This window comes from Balaenoptera physalus, assembly GCF_965194825.1.
Source record: "Balaenoptera physalus genome assembly, chromosome: X".
Classification (NCBI taxonomy): Eukaryota; Metazoa; Chordata; class Mammalia; order Artiodactyla; family Balaenopteridae; genus Balaenoptera; species Balaenoptera physalus.
This window is the reverse complement of record NC_138903.1, coordinates 44,770,655-44,794,496: the sequence shown is the minus strand read 5'-3', so window position 1 is coordinate 44,794,496 and position 23,842 is coordinate 44,770,655. Positions and strand designations below refer to the sequence as shown.

The window sequence follows — 23,842 nt, the reverse complement described above, 5'->3', positions numbered from 1 at the left end:
TGGGTTCTGGTCCTCTTCTCTAGCTACAGTGACTCATGGTGACCTCATCCATTGTTCCTCTCATCCCAGCTCTGTCACAGAACCAAAGCTTTCAGAATGGGAACCTCCCTGAATAAAAGGGTCCACCTGCAATGAGGATCTCTCAATTTAGGGTGCTTGGCATGGTCTGTGGTTGAAACAGCTGCCCAGCAGACTCAGAGAACTTTCTCAGCAAGCCCAGAGCCAGCAAAGCTGCTGGCCTCAGCTGCCTTTTCCCTTCCACAACAAGATCTTCCCTCTGAGAAGGGATTTCTTTTGAGGAGGCTCAGGGAAGCTAAGGGTTGAGTTTGCCCTGACTCGGTGTCTTTATCTGGCATCGGAAGCCAGGGGCTCAGGGAAGAGGCGGAGGCAGTTTTGTTCTGGGAGAATACACAGAAATATATTCTGAGCTTGGCTTCTGTTTGAGTGGGGGCGTGGCGGTTTTCAGCAGGAAGGGTGGTGGGTTGGGTAGCAGATCTCCTTGCCAAGGAGTAATTGATGGATTCCTAGCCCAGAGGTCAAGTAAGTGGAGTGGCTAAGGGGCAAGGCAGGGAGCAAGAATTAGGAAAGGCTGACCTGGGGGATCTTGTGGGCTCCCGCCACCGCTCAGCTCTGGTGTTTGGAGCTGTGGCCTTTCTGAGGGCAGCCTGCAACCTCCTGGGTTTCTAGTCACAGGGTGTTACTGGCATGACTTGGCTCAGTTTGACTTTGTGTGTGGGAAATGGTACTTAAAATTCAAGATTGTGTCTGGTCCTAGTCACTTCTTTGTTCTCCCCGGTTTGGCTTTGCCATGGGGGATGAGGGCGGCCTGGGTGGGCAGGGACCACTGTAGTATCAAAAGTCATAGTAGAGAGGATGCTGATAACAATAGCCATGAAAACAACAACCAAGAGAGCAGCAGCTCCAGGTATTGAACCTTCGCTAGGTGCCCAGGCTGCGACAAGAGCTTCACTTTTATTATCTGATTTCACCCACAAAGCAACCCACTGATACAGATATTACTATTATTTACATTTAACAGACAGTGTAGCAGAAGACCTAGGACATTAGACTCATAGAGGCCTGGGTTCAAATTCCAGGTCTGCTTCTTTAGCTGCTGTGTGAGCTTGTCAGTTTACTTTCCCTCTCTCAGCTTCAGTTTTCTCATTTGTCAAGTGGAGATAATAATCTCTTCCCTTCAGTTTGAAATAAGACATTGTAAAGTGCCTGGCACATTGTAGGTCCTCAGTAAATGGTGAGGATTACTATTACCAAGAAAAGAACAGGGGGACGCCTAAATTCTGGCCCTGTCTGGGCCATGAACTAGAGCTGGGCGATCTTGAGAAAATCACATCCTCACAATCACTTCCCTTTGCAGGGCTTGCTTGACACCAGTGATTCTCAAAAGCATGGTCCCTGAACCAAGAGCACCAGCATCAGCCAGGAACTTGTCAGAAGTAAAATTCTCAGGATCCACCCAGACCTAAAACTCTGGGCATGAGACCTAGTCACCTGTGTTCTGATGAGCCCTCTGGGTGATTCTGATACATGCTCAAATTTGAGAACCACTGATTTACAAAATGGGCTGGCTGAAATTAAATCAGCCTTTTCGGGCCCCTCGCAAATGCTAATAGTCTGTGCTTGTTTCTCCTAGCAGAGAGCTATAGCTGACTCCCTGGGGACAGCAATAGTCCAGAAACAATTCTAGACTCACTGAAGGCAGAGAAACAGAGCACAACCCTCAGTGGAGTTCTCACACTGTTAGTCTTTGGGATCTTGCCCTATCCTACTTCCACATATCATCTTGTCTCCCATTTTACCACATTTCTGTGGTACCCCCAGCGTCCATCTGTTCCCCTGTTTCCCTTCCTTCCTCTTTTGCCTTATCTCTCTCTCACTTGTGACATGGGTGCCTCTCCCATGGCAGGGCTGGCCAAGGTGGGAAAGGGATCTGGTGACGTAACTAACTGGTGTGTCCCGTGTCTTGCAGTGACGTGTGTGTGCAGTGGTGTCCACTCTCCCGGCGCTGCAGCACTGAGAAAAGCAGCTCCATTGGCAGCATGGAGAGCCTGGAGCAACCAGGCCAAGCCACCTATGAGGGCCACCTCTTGCCCATTGACCAGAGCACATACCCCAATCAGCGTGACTCAGCCTATAGCTCCTTCTCGGCCAGCTCAAATGCCTCTGACTGTGCCCTTTCCCTCAGGCCAGAGGAGCCAGGCTCTGTGGACTGCATCATGCAAGGCCCAGGGCCAACTAAGGCCCCTAATGGCCAGCTTAATGTGGCCGAGACTTCAGGAGGTGGCCGGCGTACCAGTGGGGGCCACCTGACTCCTAGCTCCCAGATATCATCCCGTCCACAGGAGGTCCACCACTCAGGGCCTGCCAAGGCTGCCAGGGGTCCACCACAACCTCCAGTGAGGCGAGACAGTCTTCAGGCCTCCAGAGCCCAACTCCTCAATGGAGAGCAGAGCAGGGCTTCTGAGCTTGTGGACTCCTTGCAACAGGAGAAACCTAGCTTGGACACCATGCTATCCCCAAGGAACCCTAACAGGTTCTGCTGCCTCAGCGGGCAAGACCAAGTGACAAATGAGGGCCATCAGAACTGTGAGCTCAGCCAACTTCCTGAATCCAGCCAGAAGGGCTCTGAGCATCTACTGATGGAGGCCTCGGCCAAAGCTGTTGGATTCCCAAAAGCATATGACAAAGCTTCCAGCACAGATTCCAGCCCACTCAACCAGGCTTCAGCAGAACTAGCTAAGGCTTCTTCTTTTGGCAGCCCTCCACACCTCACAGGACATCGCCATAGTGCCCCTGAACAGCTACTGGTGTCCCACTTGCAGCATGTGCACCTTGATACTAGGGACAGCAAGGGGACGGAGCTTCCAGCTGGGCAGGATGGGCAGGAGTGGACTCTATCCCCTTTGCACAGTAGCCACACAGGCAAGAAAAGCCCATGTCCCCCTGCAGGAGGAACCCAGGACCAGCCCAGCAAAGAGAGAAAGACCAGGCCAGTGGATGATAGACTTCTGGGTTCGGGGCATCAGAGCCCAAGCAGTTCCCCACATGGAGAAGCTGATGGACACCCTCCAGAAAGAAGTTTCCAGGACCCAAACAGAGCAAGCAGAGCTGACAGTGAATTGGCCAGCCAGCCGTCCTCTGCCTCTGGCTCCCTTGTTCAACAAACCACTAAAGTAGCTGGCCGCACAGAGGCAACTGAAGAAGGGGACAGCGAGCCCAAGGAGTGTGGCCGGGTGGGTGGTAGGCGAAATGGAGGGACCCGGGGCCGCTCAATACAAAACCGGCGGAAGAGCGAGCGTTTTGCTACCAATCTACGTAATGAAATTCAGAGGAGGAAGGCCCAGCTCCAGAAAGGCAAGAGTCCCTTGTCACAGCTGTGTGACACCAAGGAGCCAGTGGAAGAGACCGAGGAGCGCCTAGAAAGTCCTCCACTTCCTGCCTCTAACTCATCTCTTCTGTCTTCGTATAAAAAACCACCTAGCCCCAGAGACAAGCTCTTCAACAAGAGCATGATACTCAGGGCTAGGTCTTCAGAGTGCCTCAGCCAAGCCCCTGAGGGTCATGAATCTAGGACGGGCTTGGAGGGACGAATGAGCCCTAGCCAGAGACCTGGCCAGTCCTCTTTGAGCCTGAACACCTGGTGGAAGGCATCTGACCCATCCTCCTCAGACTCTGAAAAAACAAATGTTCACCGCGGAGTCCGTGGAGGTCACTGGAGATGGTCGCCAGAGCACAACCTGCAGCCACATGTGGCACTAGCCGTGGAAAACTCTTCCAACCCAGGTGACAAGGAATTGAAGGCTTCTACTGCCCAAGCTGGGGAGGAAGCCATCCTCTTGCCCTTTGCAGACAGAAGAAAGTTCTTTGAAGAGAGTAGCAAATCTACATCTCATTTGCCAGGTTTAACCACTCATAGCAAGACTTTTACTCAGAGACCAAAACCTGTTGACCAAAACTTCCAGCCAATGAGCTCCAGCTATAGGGAATTGAGGCGCCACCCCATGGACCAATCATATCACTCCACAGACCAACCCTATCATGCCACAGACCAATCATATCATTCCATGTCACCCCTTCAGTCAGAAACTACCACTTACAAAGAATGTTTTGCAAGCAAAGGTCTAGAACAATCCATGTGTTGTAAGCCACTACACTGTGGTGATTTTGATTACCGCAGGACGTGCTCTTACTCCTGCAATGTCCAGGGAGCTGTAGTCCATGACCCTTGCATTTATTGTTCTGGGGAAGTCTGCCCTGCTTTGCGAAAGAGAAATATGATGCCAAACTGCTACAACTGCCGGTGCCACCACCACCAGTGCATCCGGTGTTCAGCTTGCTATCATAATCCCCAGCACGGTACCCTTGAGGACAGCAGCTTGGCACCTGGCAACACTTGGAAACCCAGGAATCCAACAGTGCAGGTGAGGACTTGGCTCTTGGATGGGTGAGCTTCATTATTCTCTTTGTGAGGAGAAAGCTAGGTAAATCATTCGAAAACAACAATTATAATATCTTAAAATTATATAGTGCTGGGTCCACCAGGTGGTAGCTTACTAACCTTGGGCAAGACATTCAGTGATCAAAATTGCACTTACCTCATCTTGAGAGGTAGAATAAAATAACTTTTTAAAAAAAATTTTTATTTATTTATTTATTTATTTATTTATGGCTGTGTTGGGTCTTCGTTTCTGTGCGAGGGCTTTCTCTAGTTGTGGCAAGTGGGGGCCACTCTTCATCGCGGTGCGCGGGCCTCTCACTGTCGCGGCCTCTCTTGTTGCGGAGCACAGGCTCCAGATGTGCAGGCTCAGTAATTGTGGCTCACGGGCCCAGCTGCTCTGCGGCATGTGGGATCTTCCCAGACCAGGGGCTCGAACCCATGTCCCCTGCATTGGCAGGCAGATTCTCAACCACTGTGCCACCAGGGAAGCCCAGTAAAATAACTTTTGCCTCACAAAATGAACGGAACTGGGCTTTATATCCTGACTGTATAATTGGTATCTGAGTGACCTTAAGCAAGTCATCCAGCCACTAAAAGTTGTAGTTATGTGATTTTTTTAAAGGGAAAAAGAAAAGAATTTTTACCTCATAAAATGGCCAGTACTAAATAAAGTCTTATTACCTCATCTCTAAAGTGGAGGAAAGTAATGGCTGCCTCATGAATTAGTTGGGTGGATCAATGAGATTGTGTAACACAGAGTGCCAGGCTCAGTGCCTGATCCAAAACAGCATGTATTCCCTTCCATTTCCTGCTTTAAAATATATTTGGAGCTGAAAAACTTGCAGATGTCTCCCAGGCTTTGTTGCAGAGACCCAGGTCTAAACTGGCTGTTGCTATACCCTGGTTATGACCTACAAACTCTAATACAAGCCACCACCATCCTTCAGGGTATTTGTGGGAGGACTCCCTATGCTGTTGCCAGCTTACCGCCAGATTCCTTCCCCATGTCTTTCCTAGTGCCACCTTTTGGCTGGTGCATTCAAACCAGAAGTTAGTTCCTGTGTTGAACTGTTTTTGCATAGGCCTAGACTTCTGAAAGACTTACTGTATGAAATTGCTCAATGCATATTCTTTGAAGAAACGAAACTTAGGGGTAAAAAGAAGCCTTACACAGAAGAGTACATACTCTACTATTGCTTTATATAAAGTTCTAAAACAGCTATTCTATGGGAAAAATTTTCAAAACAGTGGTTGCCTGTGGCAGGCAGCACAGAGATTGACTAGGAAAAGGCATGAGGGAACTTTGTTGGGTGATGATGTATATCTTGATAAGAGTTTGAGTTACACAGGTGTATACATTTGCCAAACCTTAACAGATGTATACTTAATGTTTGTGCATTTCACTGGAAGTACATTTGCCTAAAATACTGTAAACAAATATCGAACTTTAAATGATATGTATGCTTGAGTTTTTGAAGTATATTGATTTACACAACTTATTTTCTAGTTTTCAGCATACAGATGTTGCACATATTTTGTTATATTTATCCTTAAGATTTCATGTTTTCACTGCCATTGTAGATACTATTGTTTCTTAAGGTCAAGTTAAAATTCTTTACTATTATGTAGAAATGCAATTTAATTTTGTATATTTTCCTTGTATCCTGCAACCTTACCAAACTCACTTTTCTTGGTAGATTTTAAAACATTTTCTACATAAACAATCGTGTCATCTGTAAATATAAATAATTTGTCTTCATTTCCACTGTGTATGGCTTTATTAGGAGAGGAGGCCCCTATTGCACTGTCTAGGACCTCCAATACAGTGTTCAGTAGAAGTGGTGAGAGCAGATATTGTTACTTTGTTCCCAGTTTTTCAATATTAAGTTTGATGTTAGCTGTAGATTTTTTTGTAGATGCCTTATAACAGGTTGAAGAAATTCCCTTTTACTCCTAGTTTGTTGGGAGAGCTTTTATCAAGAGTGGATATTGAATTTTTTTTCAAGTGCTTTTTCTGTGTGTATTAAGATGGTCATACAGTTTTTCTCTTTTAGTCTATTGATGTGGTGAATTACATTAATTGATTTTTGAAATAAGAACCAGCCTAGCATTGCCAGAATAAATCCCACTTGGTCATGACGTCTTATCCTTTTTATATATTACCAGATTTGATTTGCTAGTATTTTGTTAAGGATTTTTGTCTATGTATATCAGGGATTTCAGTCTGTAGTTTTCTCGTGATGTCCGAGTCTGGTTTTCATATCAAGATACTGGCCTCACCAAATGAGTTGGGAATGTTCTCTTCTCTCCTATTTTCCAGAAGAGTTTGCATAGAACTGGTATTACTTTTTGCTTGAATGTTTGGTAGAATTCATCATTGAAGCCATCTGGGCCTAGAGTTTTCTTTGTGGAAAGATTTTTGACAACAAATTCAATTTCTTTAATAGACATAGGGTTATCTGGGTTATCTATTTCTTCTTGAGTGAGCTTTGGTAGTTTGCCTTTCAAGGAATTTGTCCATTCCATTTAAGTTTTCAAATGTATGGGGATAAAGTTGTACTTTGAAATGCATCAAGAATTTAAGATGGATTTGTGGATGGATAGAGAGTGAATAGATACGTGATAAGGCAAATATAGTAAAATACTAACTGTAGAAACTATACAATGGTGGATATATAGGTGTTCCATTTAAACTTGTTCAACTTTTCTAAATGTTTGAAAATATTCATAATAAAACGTAGGGGGGAAAAAAGGAGAGGAAATATAAAATAATGGTTTAAGGGCATGATGCTGAAACCAGACTACCTGGGTTTGAATTCCTAAGCATTCCCATCTAAAAAAAATGGGAATGATAACAGTACCTACTTCATAAGTTGGTTGAGAGGATTAAATGATGTAACATGTGCAAGGCACTTAGAACAGTGACTACCAGATAGTAATCATTTTTTAAAGGTGAGTTATTATCTTTTAGAATAAAGAGAGATTTGGGCTTACCTTGAGAAACTTTTGCTGAAAGAAGGACCTGCAAGTAGACAATGGAGAAAAGTGGCTAAAGTAGGGGTGGGGGTGGGGTAAGCAGATGACGGCTGCAGAACGGTCATCCTAGGGCCAGTAACTCCATAAGGGAAGGAGGTGAAATTTGCAGGTTGCGGCAGCTGACAGCAGCAATGCAGGTGTGCCTGTGCCCATACCATGCCTCTCCTTTTGTACTCTGAGGGAAGGACACATTGGGTTCCTAATGTCTGTAAATTAGATAAGTAGGTCTGCTTAGATGCTAGGCTTTCAGACATGTAGACAGCCGTCCAGAAGCCACTTCATGCCCATTTCTACCCCTGCCACCTGAGCTCACCCTCCCCCCAGACATGGGAAAACTTGAAGCATGGGTTAGGATACCGCAGCTCAGGTGGCTAAGGTAGTTGTGATGGTGGCTATCTGAAGTAGGGTTGAGATCCTGCTCTTTATGGCCCCTGGAAGAGGTTGGGAGCCAATTGGCTCCTCTTTGGTGCTGTTAAGAGAACTAAAATCAGCACACACCTAAATCCCTCATGCTTCATGCCAGTTAGTTCTGCATATATTATCAAAGTATTTCATTTAACAACTATATGGGATACATTATAATAGGATCCCCATTTTACAGCTGAGAAAGCTGACGCTCAGTGAGATCACACATCTTGCAAGTGGTGAAGCTAGGATTTGAACAACATAATGATAATTAACATTTGAGTGTCTACGGCGTACCATGTGCTGTTCCAGGCGCTTTACACGTGTATCAACTCATGTCGTCCTCAGAGCAATCAAGAAATAGATACTGTTATTATTATGATCACTATTAAATAGCTGGGGGAAATGAGCTAAGAGAAACTCGGTAGTTGGCCTGAGGTCACACTCAGTGTGGGATTTGAATCCATGTAGTGTGGCCTCAGAGGCCAAGCTCCTAGTTGTGCTACACTGCCTCTCCAAAAGCTGATTGCAAAGCCCAGGCCCTCCCCACTCTGGCAGGATGCCTTCTAGCAGTATAACTTCCACTAGGGCAACAAGTTCCTACCACAATCAATCTCCATCTGCAACAAGCCGTGGGGATATCTGCCTCTTTGATTCAAAGAGTGTAGACAATTTACAGCAACCTAAGTGGCTCAGTGAAAAAAAAAAGTAATGTGATACTGGGGACTTGAGGAGATTGAGAGTTGGGACAGGACTTTGGTTGGGCCACTTCTATTTACTGAGCCCTTTCCACAGGGTTAGACAGGGCATGGACAGGAAATCCTGGCTCCCACTGTGGCAAAACGAGTAATAGTGTCTTTGAAAGCAGGGACATCTTACAAGGGCATCAAGGCAGAATCTAAGTTGAACAAGTGGTTTTTGCTGCTCTCACATGACAGGTACAGGCAGGGACTGCTCTGGTCCTGTGAAAGCTGTGGAACCTCATCATTTCCATGGCTACTAACATCCAGAGCCTCCTATGTGCCGAGTGCTGTGCTAAGCATTCTCTGTACACATCCCATTTTATCCTCACTCCTGGGAATCCAGCAAGGCTAGATAGCCTAGTCCTTATTTGCCAGACAGGAAGCTGAGGTTCAGGGAGGTGACATAACTACCCTCAAATAACAAGTATCTTAGCCAGAATGACTGACAACCAGGTGTCTTACCCCCAAAAGGTAGTAAAATTTTTTTTTTACTGAGGCAAAGTTAATAAAACTTTGAATGGGACCAATAATAGCATTGGAGAAAGCAGGACTTTGGAAGATCAGTGAGGTTTAGGGAAAACTGTGCATTCCCGTTGGGCTAAGTTCTGAGTCACTAGGTAGAGGGTACGGAATGCTGAAATCAGGGAGAATGTCAAAGGCAAATTTGCATTAGGCTTGGAGCTAGAATAGGAAGGCAGGGACATTTTTACAAATGGCATATGTGGCTTGGGCTGCAGCGAAAAGAATGCTTGGGCAAAGCCCTTAAGGACAATATGCCCAGGGTGAAGTCTCCTCCTGTAATATGGGGGATGAGTGCTCCCCAGAAATAAGCCCACCTCAGCCACTGTCAGCGGATCTGGAACGAGGAGGAAGGGCCCCTGCAGTACAGGGTGGGCTGGGATAGGGTTGCAGCAGCAGGAGCTTTAGGCCTCCAAGCCCCCCTCAAGGGCTGCGGCTTCCAAGAAGATGCTTTCTATGGTGGAAGAGGCAAGAGGAACGAGCGGGTTCACTGGGAAGAACGAACAAAGAGAGTTTCTTTACAAGAGCCAGAACAAACAGCGAACATGCTAAACTGGTTTTTAACGTGGTTTGGGAGGGGAGTGGAGAAAGAGAGGGAAACTCAGAGCTTCTAGACCACATTGTCCAGGTCCTTGAGTGCTGTCTTAGACTCTGCATGCCCCCAGCAGCCCAGCAGGCCTCCTGACAGAAAGGCAGCCCTCTAGGTACATAGTTCTGTAGCCTGTATGGGAGAGTAGAAGGAACCAGCTGCGGGGGCGGGGAAGAGGGCGTGGGCCTGGCTCAGGACAGGCTCCTGACCTCTTTACCTTTCTGAAGCCATCTATATACCTGGCTGCCCAGAGCTCCCTAACTTATCAGGATTTTGCTTTGCAGGACTTTCCTGGGGACAAATGGAAACCAGTAACAGGAAACAGGAAGACCAGCCAGTCAGGGAGGTAAGTGACTGCTCTGGGAGTTGGGGTGAGTTAGTACTTCTGAGGCTTCTGTGGAAACTGGTAAGGTTTTCTATTTGCTCTGTTTCCTTTGAGGAACCTTGTCTGGTGTCAGTACAAAGGCCTTGATGCTGTAAGATGTAATCCAGCCTGCCCACTAGGCAGCTGGGCTATAGACCAAAGTGATGGGTAGCACATTTTGGAATACGTAGTCAGGAGTATTGTGGGACATTGTGCCCATCAGCTCAGAGGCCTGAGGCAGGTGCCCAGGCACAAGGACATGGGGACCAGACCATGCTAAAATACAGATGGAAGGCATAAACTATGCTTGCCTTCCCAGCAGCCACTGGGTGGTTGGAGAGGCCAGAGAGGAGGTAAGACTGTCCAGCTACTGCTGTGCCTTTGCCTCAGAGTGTTTCTTGGGTTCTGCCACCTTTCTTTTTATAGGGCTTGTTGAGAGCTTAAGGTCTGTTCATTAAAAACCCAAGGCAGATCATGCTAACAATTGGGTAGAATTCCTAAAAGAAGTCAGGGACATTTTTACAAATGGTATGTATGGCTTGGGCTAGAGGGGAAAGAGTTGCTTCTGCAGAGCCCTTAAGGAAAAAAGAATGCCCAGAGTGGAGAATCTGTTCCTGTAATGTGGGGAACATGGCACCTGGCACTTATGCTCCAAAGACATGAGCCCACCTGTCATAGGTGACCATGCGGAGGAGACAGTTACCTCCTCCAGGTTGCTCTCCATCAGTCTGGTTGGAACCCCTCTTTTGTGAAATTGTTTGATATACCCTTTCAGCCAGTTCTTCTCCAGGACAAGAGGCCCATAAATTATATTGATTCTTTAACTCAAACTCCAGGAATAAAGGAGGGACAGGGCAGATGGCTCTTAGCTGTGCCTCTGTGGGGGCACCTAGGGAGAGGGCTAGAATCTGGATCCCCTGACCTCTGAAAAGCCCAGGGTTCTTTCCAGGGGCCTATATTATCCCCTGTGATTTGGTGGTATAGTCAGGAATAATTTGGGCTTTCTTTTGACTCCAAAGTCTGGGAAACCTATCGGTTTTCTAGTTGGCAATGGAAAGAGAGGAAGCCAACATTTACTGATCACTAAGTAAGTGTCAGTCACTGGGTTGGATCTTTTTATACCCATAATCTCATTTATTCTCCACAAGAGTTAATTTTACTACCTATTTTATAGATGAGGTCCAGAGAGGTTATATAACTTAGTTGAGGTCGCACAGCTAGTAAGTGATGGAGCCAGGACTCAGACCCAGGTTTGTCTGGCCCCAAAGTTCATGCTTTTTCCATTATAACTGCTTCAATTAGGATCCCTCAGGAAACCCTTCAAATGGACCCCTCAGTATCATGTCTCAGGAACCTAAGGCCTGGGTGGGGATACTGTGGGATTCTATGGCTGGCCTTGATTCCCCACTGTTCTTGGAGAAATCATCTCAGTCTAGTGGGTCTGCTCAGTTTCCCCTAATAGACTGAGACTGTCGAGAAAGGAGACCACACCTTGGTCATGGATGTATTCTCCATGCCTAGCACGGTGCCTGACACAGAGAAGTTGCTCAAGATGTATTTGTCATTTGCTTGCCAAATGAAGAAACAGAGCCTCCTCCACCACTGAATAGGTGAAATGACACAAAAATAATAATGCCAACTAACATTTCTTGAGCATGGTACTCTATTCTAGGCACCATTCAAAGCGCTTTACAAATATTTATTTACCACCATAACCTTAAGGGGTAGGTACCGTTAGTTTCTTCATTTGACCGAGAGAAGAAAGTGAAACACAGATAGATAAATTCAGTTGCCTAAAGTCCCACAGCTAGTAAGTTGACTAGACCCAGGTAGTCTAGCTTCAGAGACACTATACTACGCTATGGTGCTTCTCCAAAATGGCTGTCTTACTAATCAGCCAGTCAAGGAAGAGGACTTTATTTAAAACCTAGTATATGTACTGCCTGTTTCTAGGCAAGCAGGGAAATATTAGAGGAAGAGCATCAGGAAGCATAATGCCTGCCCATCCCCAGCTTGAGCAAGGAAGACTAATCCGCACAAAGTTAAGTAGCAGTAATAATAAATTACCACTTGCAAAACAACCTATGTGCCACTAGCTAAGTTACACATATCCTGTTTTATCTTCGCCCAAACTGTCAGGAAGGCATTATTATAACTAGGGCGGTGATTCTTGAACTTGAATGTGCATTAGAAATACCTGGAGGGCTTGTTAAAAAAAAAAAACCCAGATACATGGTAGCTCGCACCCCGCCCCCAGGGAGTGTGATCCAGTAGGTGTGTATGTCTAACAAGCTCCCCAGGTGATGCTGATGCAGCTGGTCCTGGGATCACACTTTGAGAACTGATGACTCAGATAAAGAATCTGAGGTTCAGAGGAGCTAAGTAACATACTCAAGGTCTCACAGATACTAAAGGGACAAGCCAGGTTTTCAACTCAGGCTAGTTGCTATAAGATGAAAAAGTGTCAAATACATGGTTTAAACAAGAAAAGCCTGGCACATGGTAAGGGGCCAACACATGATAAGTATCCCTGTGCCCTATTTAAGTTCACTGGAGGGTAAGAAAACTAAAGGCTGGGGCCTACAGGAGGAAAGGCCCAGAGGGGAAACTAAGCAGGCTGTATTGGAGGAATAAACCCTGCTGGTTGTTAAGAGTTCTGGCCTTATCATTAAAAAGTCTACAAATAACAAATGCTGGAGAGGGTGTGGAGAAAAGGGAACCCTCCTACACTGTTGGTGGGAATGTAAGTTGGTACAGGCACTATGGAGAACAGTATGGAGGTTTCTCAGAAAACTAAAAATAGAATTACCATATGATCCAGGAATCCCACTCCTGGGAATATATCCGGACAAAACTATAATTCAAAAGGATACATGCACCCCTATGTTTATAGCAGCACTGTTCACAATAGCCAAAACATGGAAACAGCCTAAGTGTCCATCAACAGATGAATGGATAAAGAAGATGTGGTATATATATACAATGGAATACTACTCAGCCATAAAAAAGAATGAAATAATGCCATTTGCAGCAACATGGATGCAACTAGAGATTATCATACTAAGTGAAGTAAGTCAGACAGAGAAAGACAAATACCATATTATATCACTTATATGTGGAATCTAAAATACGGCACAAATGAACCTCTCTACAAAACAAAAACAGACTCAAAGACATAGAGAACAGACTTGTGTTTGCCAAGGGGGAGGTGAGGAGGGAGAGGGATGGAGTGGGAGTTTGGGGTTGGTAGATGCAAACTATTACATTTAGAATGGATAAACAAGGTCCTACTGTATAGCAAAGGGAACTATACCCAGTCTCATGGGATAAACCATAATGGAAAAGAATATAAAAAAAGAATGTATATATGTGCATAATTGAGTCAGTTTGCTGTACAGCAGAGATTGGCACAACATTGTAAATCAACTGTACTTCAATAAAAAAAAAAAGTTCTGGCCTTGAAGTCAGTCTGCCTGGGTTCAAATCCAGGTTCTTCTGTGCTCTAGCTGTGTGAATTTGGCAAGTGGCTTTCTCTCACCCCGCCCCCCGTGCAGCTCCTCTCTTTCACCCCACCCCATTGGTTTCCTTATTTGTGAAATGGGGTAAGAGTGCTTACCTCCTGTGACTGTTGTGTGGAATAACTGAGTTAATATATGTAAAGCATTTAGGACAAAATCTGGCACCATAAACCCTCAGTAAATGTTAGTTGTAATAAAGGAGGAGGAGGAAGAGGAGCAGCAGCAGCAACAGTAACAGTAGAGAAAAAGGGTAAAGAGTGAAGTATTGCACCAGGATAGTTAGGCCTTGAAAACTAGGTAGGATGGCAAATATGGAAGCAATTGAAGGTTATTGATCAGGTAAGTGACATGGTAAATATGGCACTTTAGATAATTTGGCAGCATTTGCAGTCTAGATGGGTTGAAAAGAGACCAATTAGGGGCAGTGATCCAGGCATGAATGAGTGTGGCCTTGGATTGGGAAGGTGGGGGTGCAATGGGAATGTAACAGAAGGGATAGATAAATATGTGGATATTTTGGGGGAAATGTTTATTGCAAAAGCAATATTACAGGAAATTAAAAACAGAAGAAAAAGTATCTTTTTTTTAACATCTTTATTGGAGTATAATTGCTTTACAATGTTGTGTTAGTTTCTGCTGTATAACAAAGTGAATCAGCTATACATATACATATATCCCCATATCTCTTGCCTCTTGCATCTCCCTCCCTCCCACCCTCCCTATCCCACCCCTCTAGGTGGTCACAAAGCACCGAGCTGATCTCCCTGTGCTATGCGGCTGCTTCCCACTAGCTATCTATTTTACATTTGGTAATATATGTAAAGCCATGCCACTCTCTCACTTTGTCCCAGCTTACCCTTCCCCCTTCCCGTGTCAAGTCCATTCTCTACATCTGCGTCTTTATTCCTGTCCTGCCCCTAGGTTCTTCAGAACCATAGAAAAAGTATCCTTACTCTTACCACCCTAACACCCTGATTGTTTTCATTTCCCTGCCAGCCTTTATCTATAGGTGTAGAGATTTGCGGGTGTGTGGGGGGGTCATGATTATAATAACTATGTAGATGTGATTTTGTGTGTCCTGCTTCTTTTTTCCCCACTAAGCATTACTCGGTGAACAATTTTTCCTGTTGCTATAAAGGCTTCCTCAATAGTTATAAATTTTAATGGCTGCATAATATTTCACCAGCTTAATGTGCCCTAATTTGCTTAATCATTCCCAAATTGGTGGATAATTAGGTTGTTTCCAATTTCTTGCTATTATAAAGTAATGCTGCTGAAAAATTTTGAGCAGCTATAACCTTTTTCTCATTTTGAATTATCTCATTAAAAACAATTATACAGAGTTGGGATTAGTTGTTGAAAGAAAATTAGCATTCTTATTGTTCTTGATATATTTCACCAAACTGCTTTCCCTGGAGGTGTTTTACTCTGCCATTAACAATATATGAGAATACCAGTTTCCCCTAAAATTTGCCATCATGGAAAGTTTTCTTTTTCTAATGCAATAGGTATAAATGGTACATATTATAATTTTAATTTGCTTACTTTGATTATTCTGGTTTGAACATTTTTCATGTATTTATTGAATATTTGCATTGATTCCCATATGAATTGTTGGTTCAGATAATTTGCTCACAAATACGTGACAACTTTTGAGAGAAAAGTAGAAAGAACTTGGGAATGAAAGGAGTTAAGCCAAAAATAATTTTCTGCCCCAGTGACTTTAGAAAGAGAAAATTATTGACGTAGTGGGGGCAGGTGACAAGGGGACCTGGTGTGGTGGAGATAATAAGTTTGAGTTGGGATATGTTGAATTTAAAGTTAGTGAGGAAGACAAGGGGATGCTTTTGAGGAGCCCTGTTGATCACTCAGCCAGCGGGGGTAGGATGAAGAAGAATAGCCAGCAAAGGGGATTCAAGGGGCAAGCATCTGGAGTGGTAAGAAGGAGAAGTATGCCAGTGTACCATCACAGACGATAAGGAGAGGACTGATATTGGCTTTGACGGTTTGGACGCACAAGTGACCTTCGAGAAAGCAAACTTAGTAAAATGGTGGGCATAGAAAGTAGATGGCATGATGGTCTGTAAAGGGGATGCATAGAGAAGAAATGCACACAGTTTTACACATCCTAAATTTACCTTTTAAGTGAGTTTTGGTAAATTTGCATGCTATGCAATCATCACCACAATCCAATTTTAGAACATGTCCATCTCCCTAAAAAGATCCCTTTTGCTCATTTCCAGTCACTCTCTATTCCACACTCAGCCTCAAGCAACCACTAATCTACTTTCTGTCTCTATGGATTTGCCTATTCTGTACCTTTCATATATAAATGGAATCATACAATATGTGGGCTTTTGTGTCTGGCTTCTTTTACTTAGCAAGCTTTAGCAGTTCATCTTTGTTGTAGCATATATCAGTATTTCATTCCATTTTTTGCCAAGTAATATTCCATTGTATGGACATACCATATTTTATTTATCCATTCATCCATTAATGGACATTTGGGTTGTTTCCACTTTTTTTGTGAATAATGCTGCTATGACCATTCACATACAAATTTCTATGTGGACATATGTTTTCAATTCTCTTGGGTATATATTTAGGAGTAGAATTTCTGGGCCATATGATAACTGTTAACTTTTTAAGGAACTGCCTAACTGTTTTCCAAAGTAGCTGTACCGTTTTACACTTCCACCAGCAAAGTAGGAGGGTTTCAGTTTCTTTTCATTAATTTTAATACAATGATTATGTGTTACTGTGTGATTTGGAAAAGGAGTTAAAAGAAGAGTGCTTGAAAAGACATTTATACATTTTAAAATGTTTAAAAAGAAGTTGGCTAGGAAAAGGAAGGGGAGAAATGGGGTGGTAGTTAGAGGGGGAGGTAAGGTTTAAGTTAGTGGTTCTCAAAATGTGGTCCTAGGACCAGCTACCTCAGTATCACCTAAGAACTGAAGTAGAAATGCAAATTATTGGACCCCACCCAGACCTACTGAATCAGAAACTGGGACATGGCCCAGAGATATGGGTTTTAAGAAGGCAATTCTGATGCAAGCTAGATATGAGAACCTCTGGTTTAAGTGATGGTTTGATCAGGATTTGGGAAACTGGTTTAAGTTTAAAAACAGAAAGGAGAGGTCAAAGGAAAGGGAAAGAATATTTATGCTGAATATGGAGGCAGCAGATCATAGTTTATGATCTCAAGGAAGATGAGAAGGCCTAGGAAAGGTCAAGGGCAGAGATGACATTTAAAGAGGAGAAATCCTGATGGAGCTTCCGCTCACCTTCCTCCCACTACACACACATTTTTAACATTTCTTACGTCATTTCTGTCACAACTGGAATGATGGGTGTAGGTGGGAAAATCAAATGTATATTCTTGAGCCACTCTCTGCCTGGAAGCCTGCAATGAATTTTAATTCCAGGTAGTTACACTCTTGGTTGTCTCCCTCCACAGTTATTTAGTTTGCATGCAGAGAATGCAAACGCATTTTGATATTAGCAGGAGGGAGAAAAACACTGGTGAGTAGATCTGCTGGGAGAAAAAGCTACATAAATGTGAAGCATTTAAAAGCCCAAAGAAATTATTTTCTAGATTATCTCATTTGGTTTTCCATACTTATAATTGCCTCCTGCGATCGTTTCCATTTTTCTACTTTGCACAGACATTTAGAATGTGTAGAGTATATATATATATATATATATGACCACAGTTAATCCTCACAGAAACTCTGTGAAGCCTTATTTTTCCCATTTGACTGATAAGGAAGCTGAGACTCAGGAAAGGTATTATTATACTATTATTAACAACAACAACAACAAAAGGTATAATAGGTAACATTTATTAAGTGTTTACTGGGTGTCAGGCACTGCTCTAAGCATTTCACATGAATTAATTTATTTATTACTAATCATGACCCTATGAAATAGTTACCATTTATTGACCCAGTTTTACAGATGAGGAAACATACTCACAGATAGATTTAAGTCACTTGCCCAAGGTCAAACAGGCATCTGACTCCAGAGCCCATTACTTCTGGGATTATACAGCAAGTACGTGACAAAACTAGGCTACTCCCCAGGTTTTTCAGTTCGCAGCCTAGGGCTCTCTTCCTTCTTTTTATCATACCACATCATGAGCAGAGTGTGGAATATCCAGTACACATTTCCTATTTGCCAATTGAGTAAAAGAAAATGGATAATTCAGAATTGAATCTCATTTTATTAGAAATAGTACACTTTTCAGGAAGGCTTTACCAGCTAAGAAGAATGCAACCTTCAGAGGCATGAAAGGATTTGTCAAAGAGTGTGACAAAGTGAATTTAAATACTTGGATATTAATTTAATCCTGGGTACACAAAACCTATTCAAGGAAAATTATAAAACTCTAATGGGAGAAATAAAGACATGAAGAAATGCATAGCTATACTCTGCTTCAATTTGGGAAGACTAATATAGTAATGATTACAATACTCCCTAAGTTAATAATATATAGATGTAATGCACTACCAATTAGAGTCACTGTGGTATACTTTGTAGAACTTATCAAATTCACCGTGAAATTTATCTGAAAGAATAAGTGGGCAGGAAGACCAAAGAATACATTTATTTAAAAAGGTAATGGTGGTTCAGCCAACATCGTTCTCAATGCTGAAAAACTGAAACAATTTCCACTAAGATCAGGAACAAGACAAGGTTGCCCACTCTCACCACTATTATTCAACATAGCTTTGGAAGTTTTAGCCACAGCAATCAGAGAAGAAAAAGAAAAAAGGAATCCAAATCGGAAAAGAAGAAGTAAAACTGTCACTGTTTGCAGATGACATGATACGATACATACAGAATCCCAAAGATGCTACCAGAAAACTACTAGAGCTAATCAATGAATTTGGTAAAGTAGCAGGATATAAAAGTAATGCACAGAAATCTCTTGCATTCCTATACACTAATGATGAAAAATCTGAAAGAGAAATTAAGGAAACACTCCCGTTTACCATTGCAACAAAAAGAATAAAATACCTAGGAATAAACCTACCTAAGGAGACAAAAGACCTGTATGCAGAAAACTATAAGACACTGATGAAAGAAATTAAAGATGATACAAACAGAGGGAGAGATATGCCATGTTCTTGGGTTGGAAGAATCGACATTGTGAAAATGACTATACTACCCAAAGCAATCTACAGATTCAATGCAACCCCTATCAAACTATCACTGGCAATTTTTACAGAACTAGAACAAAAAATCTTAAAATTTGTATGGAGACACAAAAGACCCCAAATAGCCAAAGCAGTCTTGAGGGAAACAAACGGAGCTGGAGGAACCAGACTCCCTGACTTCAGCCTATACTACAAAGCTACAGTCATCAGGAGAGTATGGTACTGGCACAAAAACAGAAACATAGATCAATGTAACAGGATAGAAAGCCCAGAGATAAACCCACGCACCTATGGTCAACTAATCTATGACAAAGGAGGCAAGGATATACAATGGAGAAAAGACAGTCTCTTCAATAAGTTGTGCTGGGAAAACTGGACAGCTACATGTAAAAGAATGAAATGAGAACACTCGCTAACACCATACACAAAAATAAACTCAAAATGGATTAAGGACCTAAATGTAAGGCCAGACACTGGACGACTCTTAGAGGAAAACATAGGAAGAACACTCTGTGACATACATCACAGCAAGATCCTTTTTGACCCACCTCCTAGAGTAATGGAAATAAAAACAAAAATAAACAAATGGGACCTAATAAAACTTAAAAGCTTTTGCACAGCAAAGGAAACTACAAACAAAATGAAAAGACAGCCCTCAGAATGGGAGAAAATATTAGCAAACGAATCAACGGACAAAGGATTAATCTCCAAAATATATAAACAGCTCATGCAGCTCAATATTAAAAAAAACAAACAACCCAATCCAAAAATAGGCAGAAGACCTAAACAGACATTTCTCCAAAGAAGACATACAGATGGCCAAGAGGCACATGAAAACCTGCTTAACATCACTAATTATTAGAGAAATGCAAATCAAAACTACAATGAGGTATCACCTCACACCAGTTAGAATGGGCATCATCAGAAAATCTACAAACAACAAATGCTGGAGAGGGTGTGGAGAAAAGCGAACCCTCTTGCCCTGTTGGTGGGAATGTAAATTGATACAGCCACTATGGAGAACAGTATGGAGGTTCCTTAAAAAACTAAAAATAGAACTACCATATGACCCAGGAATCCCACTACCGGGCATATACCCTGGGAAAACCATAATTCAAAAAGAGTCACATACCACAATGTTCATTGCAGCTTTATTTACAGTAGCCAGGACATGGAAGCAATCTAAGTGTCCATTGACAGATGAATGGATAAAGAAGATGTGACACATATATACAGTGGAATATTACTCAGCCATAAAAAGGAACAAAATTGAGTTATTTGTAGTGAGGTGGATGGACCTAGAGACTGTCATACACAGTGAAGTAAGTCAGAAGGAGAAAAACAAATACCGTATGCTAACACATATATATGGAATCTAAAAAAAAAAATGGTTCTGAAGAACCTAGGGGCAGGACAGGTATAAAGACGCAGACGTAGAGAATGGACTTGAGGACACGGGGAGGAGGAAGGGTAAGCTGGGACTAAGTGAGAGAGTGGCATGGACATATATACGCTACCAAATGTAAAATAGATAGCTAGTGGGAAGCAGCCACATAGCACAGGGAGATCAGCTCGGTGCTTTGTGTCCACCTAGAGGGGTGGGATAGGGAGGGTGGGAGGGAGACGCAAGAGGGAGGAGATATGGGGATATATGTTTATGTACAGCTGATTCACTTTGTTATACAGCAGAAACTAACACACCATTGTAAAGCAATTATACTCTAATAAAGATGTTAAAAAAAAAAAGGTAATGGTGGTAGACTTACCCTATCAGATTTTAAAGTCTGTCATAAAGTGACAGTCATTAAAACCATATGATAGTGGGTTGAAAAAAAGTCAAACAGTGAAATTAAATAAAAAAGAGAGATTCTAGGAACAGATAGTAAGACTATAGAGCACACTGGATGCAACCGTGAACTGCGGAAAGCAATCATCTGTCTTCAATAAATGTTGGGAACTGTAGGTATCAATATGGAGAATAATTAACTTAGAGCCACAGTGCATACAGTACTCTGTAGTAAATTTCAGAAAGCAGACCAATGGAACAGCATATTCCTTCCAGCTATGGATGGAAGATAAATTTGTGCCTGTTAAACGGGGGATATCATCAGAGACAAGATGGATGGTTTCAAATATTTAAAAGTTGGGGGAAGAAACCTTTGTACAACAAAATGTAATAAAAAGCTAAATAGCAGAATGAGGAAAATGTCTGGGGTCAGCATCACAGATAACAGTTGACTGTCCGAAAAATATAAAGAATGGATACAGATGTAGAAGGTCGGCTTTCAAATTCAGCTTCACAAAAGGGCAAGGAAAATGAACAGCCAATTTACACATGAGGAAATAAAGGCAGTAAAATCACTTCCTGGAAAAGTACAGCCTCTCTACCAATTAAAGAAGTGCAAATAAAAACAACATCAAGGTATCACAACCTGCTTATTAAATTATCAACAATTAATGGAAATTATAAATGGAAATTACAAAACCCTATCTTGACAAGACTTAAGGAAACAGTATGTGTTTTGGGGAGCAGTATAAATTGGTTCAGTTTTCCTAAAAGACAGTCTAGAAATATGTGACAAGAGTTGCAAAACTGTTTGTACATACTCCTTGATCCAGCATACCCCCAAGGAAATAACCTAAAAAGGAAAAAGTAATTTTTTAAAGATATTTAAAGTAGTGCTATTTATAATCATGGAAAATATTTACCAATCTAATATATCATCATGATGGAATAGAATATAGCCATTAACAGTGACAGTTATACAAATATTGGGTCTTACACAGAAATGGGTATTTGTAATAATATTAACAACAAAAAAGGATAAATTCTAAACTCACATGTTGAATCTGATAGTAGCCTTGCACAAAGAAGATTCAGAAAGGCATCTGGTAAAATGTAAATAGTTGGAGTTGAATGCACATGGTGTTCTTCGGGTACATGTCAAGTTGCTGGAATTCATAATAAAAAAGAAAATCTGAAGAAGAGGCAGCCCACATTGGTTTGATTTAGGCCTGCAAAGTTAAAGATCAAGGGCTTTAGAAAAATCCCCATACCAATGACAGACAGTGTTACTTACCAGACATGCTTGATCTCTCTGTTAGCTAGAATTTGTTTTGCTAGAATTCTCCATCAACCGGCACTTCTGCTTATCTAAATCTGTGAGAACTTGACACTTCTGAGGGGGTACATCACCAGACATTTGTGAATCTTCAAATTTGTTACCATTACTACAACATAGAACCTCTCCACCCCCACTAATGAACATTTTATTATCTGACTCAGAACCATTACTTTCTCAAGACCGTTACATTTCTCTTCACTTCCATCATCGGCACTAGTTTGCAAATAGTTTGCATTTCAGTGCCATTATTCACAGAGAAGCACATATTCTCTCTACCATGGTTACTGCACACCTATGTACCTTGTTAACAAATAGAGACCTATCAAGCCACATTGAGATGGGAATGCCAAGTGGTTGACTAGGCTCTCTCCTTTGCTTGGTGACTTGCCCTACAAACCAGTATTGTGAGGCCTTGCAAGTCAAATTCATACCCTTTGCAAAATGACCAGTTATTACACTTCATGGATCTTTAGGGCTACTCTCAAAGGGTTAAAACCTCAAATGTTAAATACGTGCATGCCAAAGAACTACTCTATGATAATAATTGTCATTCATAATTGAGCACCCAGAATGCCTTTTAAACTGAGATAAAATCATGTTCTTTATAACTTTGGTATTAAGTCTATTCCACTGTATTTTAGGTCTTCGAAATTTAGTACATTAACATCTGGTATATATGAGGACTCAAATATACAAAAATTGCTCCCTTCCTATGGCACATCCATTGTTTAATGATGGTGGGGCACCGAATTTCATTAAATAGCATCAGGATTCCCAGAGCTTTATGGACATCCCATTATTTTATTTTGTAAATCTTCATTGCACTTGTTACATGGGGTGGTATGTATATAGTTAATTAAAATGCATTTAGTTTTGAGAGTTGTTGTTGTTTTTTTTTTTTGGCTGCATTGGGTCTTTGTTGCTGTGCATGGGCTTTCTCTAGTTGCAGTGAGCGGGGGCTACTCTTCCTTGCGGTGCACGGACTTCTCATTCTTCTCATTGCAGTGGCTTCTCTTGTTGCAGAGCACGGGCTCTAGGCACGCAGCCTCCAGTAGTTGCAGCACACGGGCTCAGTAGTTGTGGCTCACGGGCTCTAGAGCGCAGGCTCAGTAGTTGTGGCGTGTGGGCTTAGTTGCTCTGCGGCATGTGGGATCTTCCTGGACCAGGGCTCGAACCCGTATCCCCTGCACTGGCAGGTGGATTCTTAACCACTGCGCCACCAGGGAAGTCCTTGAGAGTTTTTTTTAATGGCTTTATACCTCTTAAGATACCCTGATGAGTTGGGAACCTGGTAGATAATGACTGTTTAGAGCAGTGGATCTCAAAGTGTGATCTGGGACCAGCAATACCATCATCATCCTGGGAATTGTTAGAAATAAAAATTCTCCACCCTGCCCCAGACCTACCAAATTAGAAATTCTGGGGGTAGGACTAAGCCAACTGTGTTTTAATAAGCCTTCCAGGTGATTCTGATGCATGTTCAAGTTTCAGAACCACTGCCTATTAGAGAATAGAGCCTCAATAACCTCGGCCAGCCTGATCCTCTATTAAATTGTTCTCACGGATATCAAACCCTCCAGGCCCCTCCACAATGTGTTACGTGCCCCTAAAATGTCTTTTATTAAATCTCTTGAGAAGGTTATGAGAATGCTGAAGAGGCAGCATGTTGTGCTGGCAAAAGCATGGGCATTGGAGTCAGATGGACCTTAGTTGTAACTTCTCCTGGCTGCTTATTCTCTTTATGTTCCCTCAGTTGTTTAACCTCCCTGAGTCTCATTTCTAACGTGGGCAAGAGAATACTCAGGCTGGAAGATTGTCTTCAGGGTGAAACGAGATGGAGTCTGTTACCTGTCCAGTGCTGTGCCTGACACATGGTGGACTCTGAGTAAACAAGAGTGGTCATTACCATCCCTTAGCACCATGTCTGT

At 42.6% G+C, this 23,842-nt stretch overlaps 1 protein-coding gene across 10 annotated transcripts in view; it reads left to right on the top strand.

Annotated features, from left to right (window-relative positions):
- The window catches only part of SHROOM4 (shroom family member 4), a 200,192-nt gene that overhangs the window by 157,863 nt on the left and 18,487 nt on the right, over nucleotides 1-23,842 (top strand). For all 10 annotated transcript variants that reach the window (XM_082445091.1, XM_082445090.1, XM_082445089.1 and 7 more), the window contains 2 exons: nucleotides 1,988-4,439; nucleotides 10,033-10,094. In XM_082445091.1, the coding sequence (XP_082301217.1) occupies nucleotides 1,988-4,439; nucleotides 10,033-10,094 (2,514 nt within the window). The remainder of the gene's footprint in view (nucleotides 1-1,987; nucleotides 4,440-10,032; nucleotides 10,095-23,842) is intronic.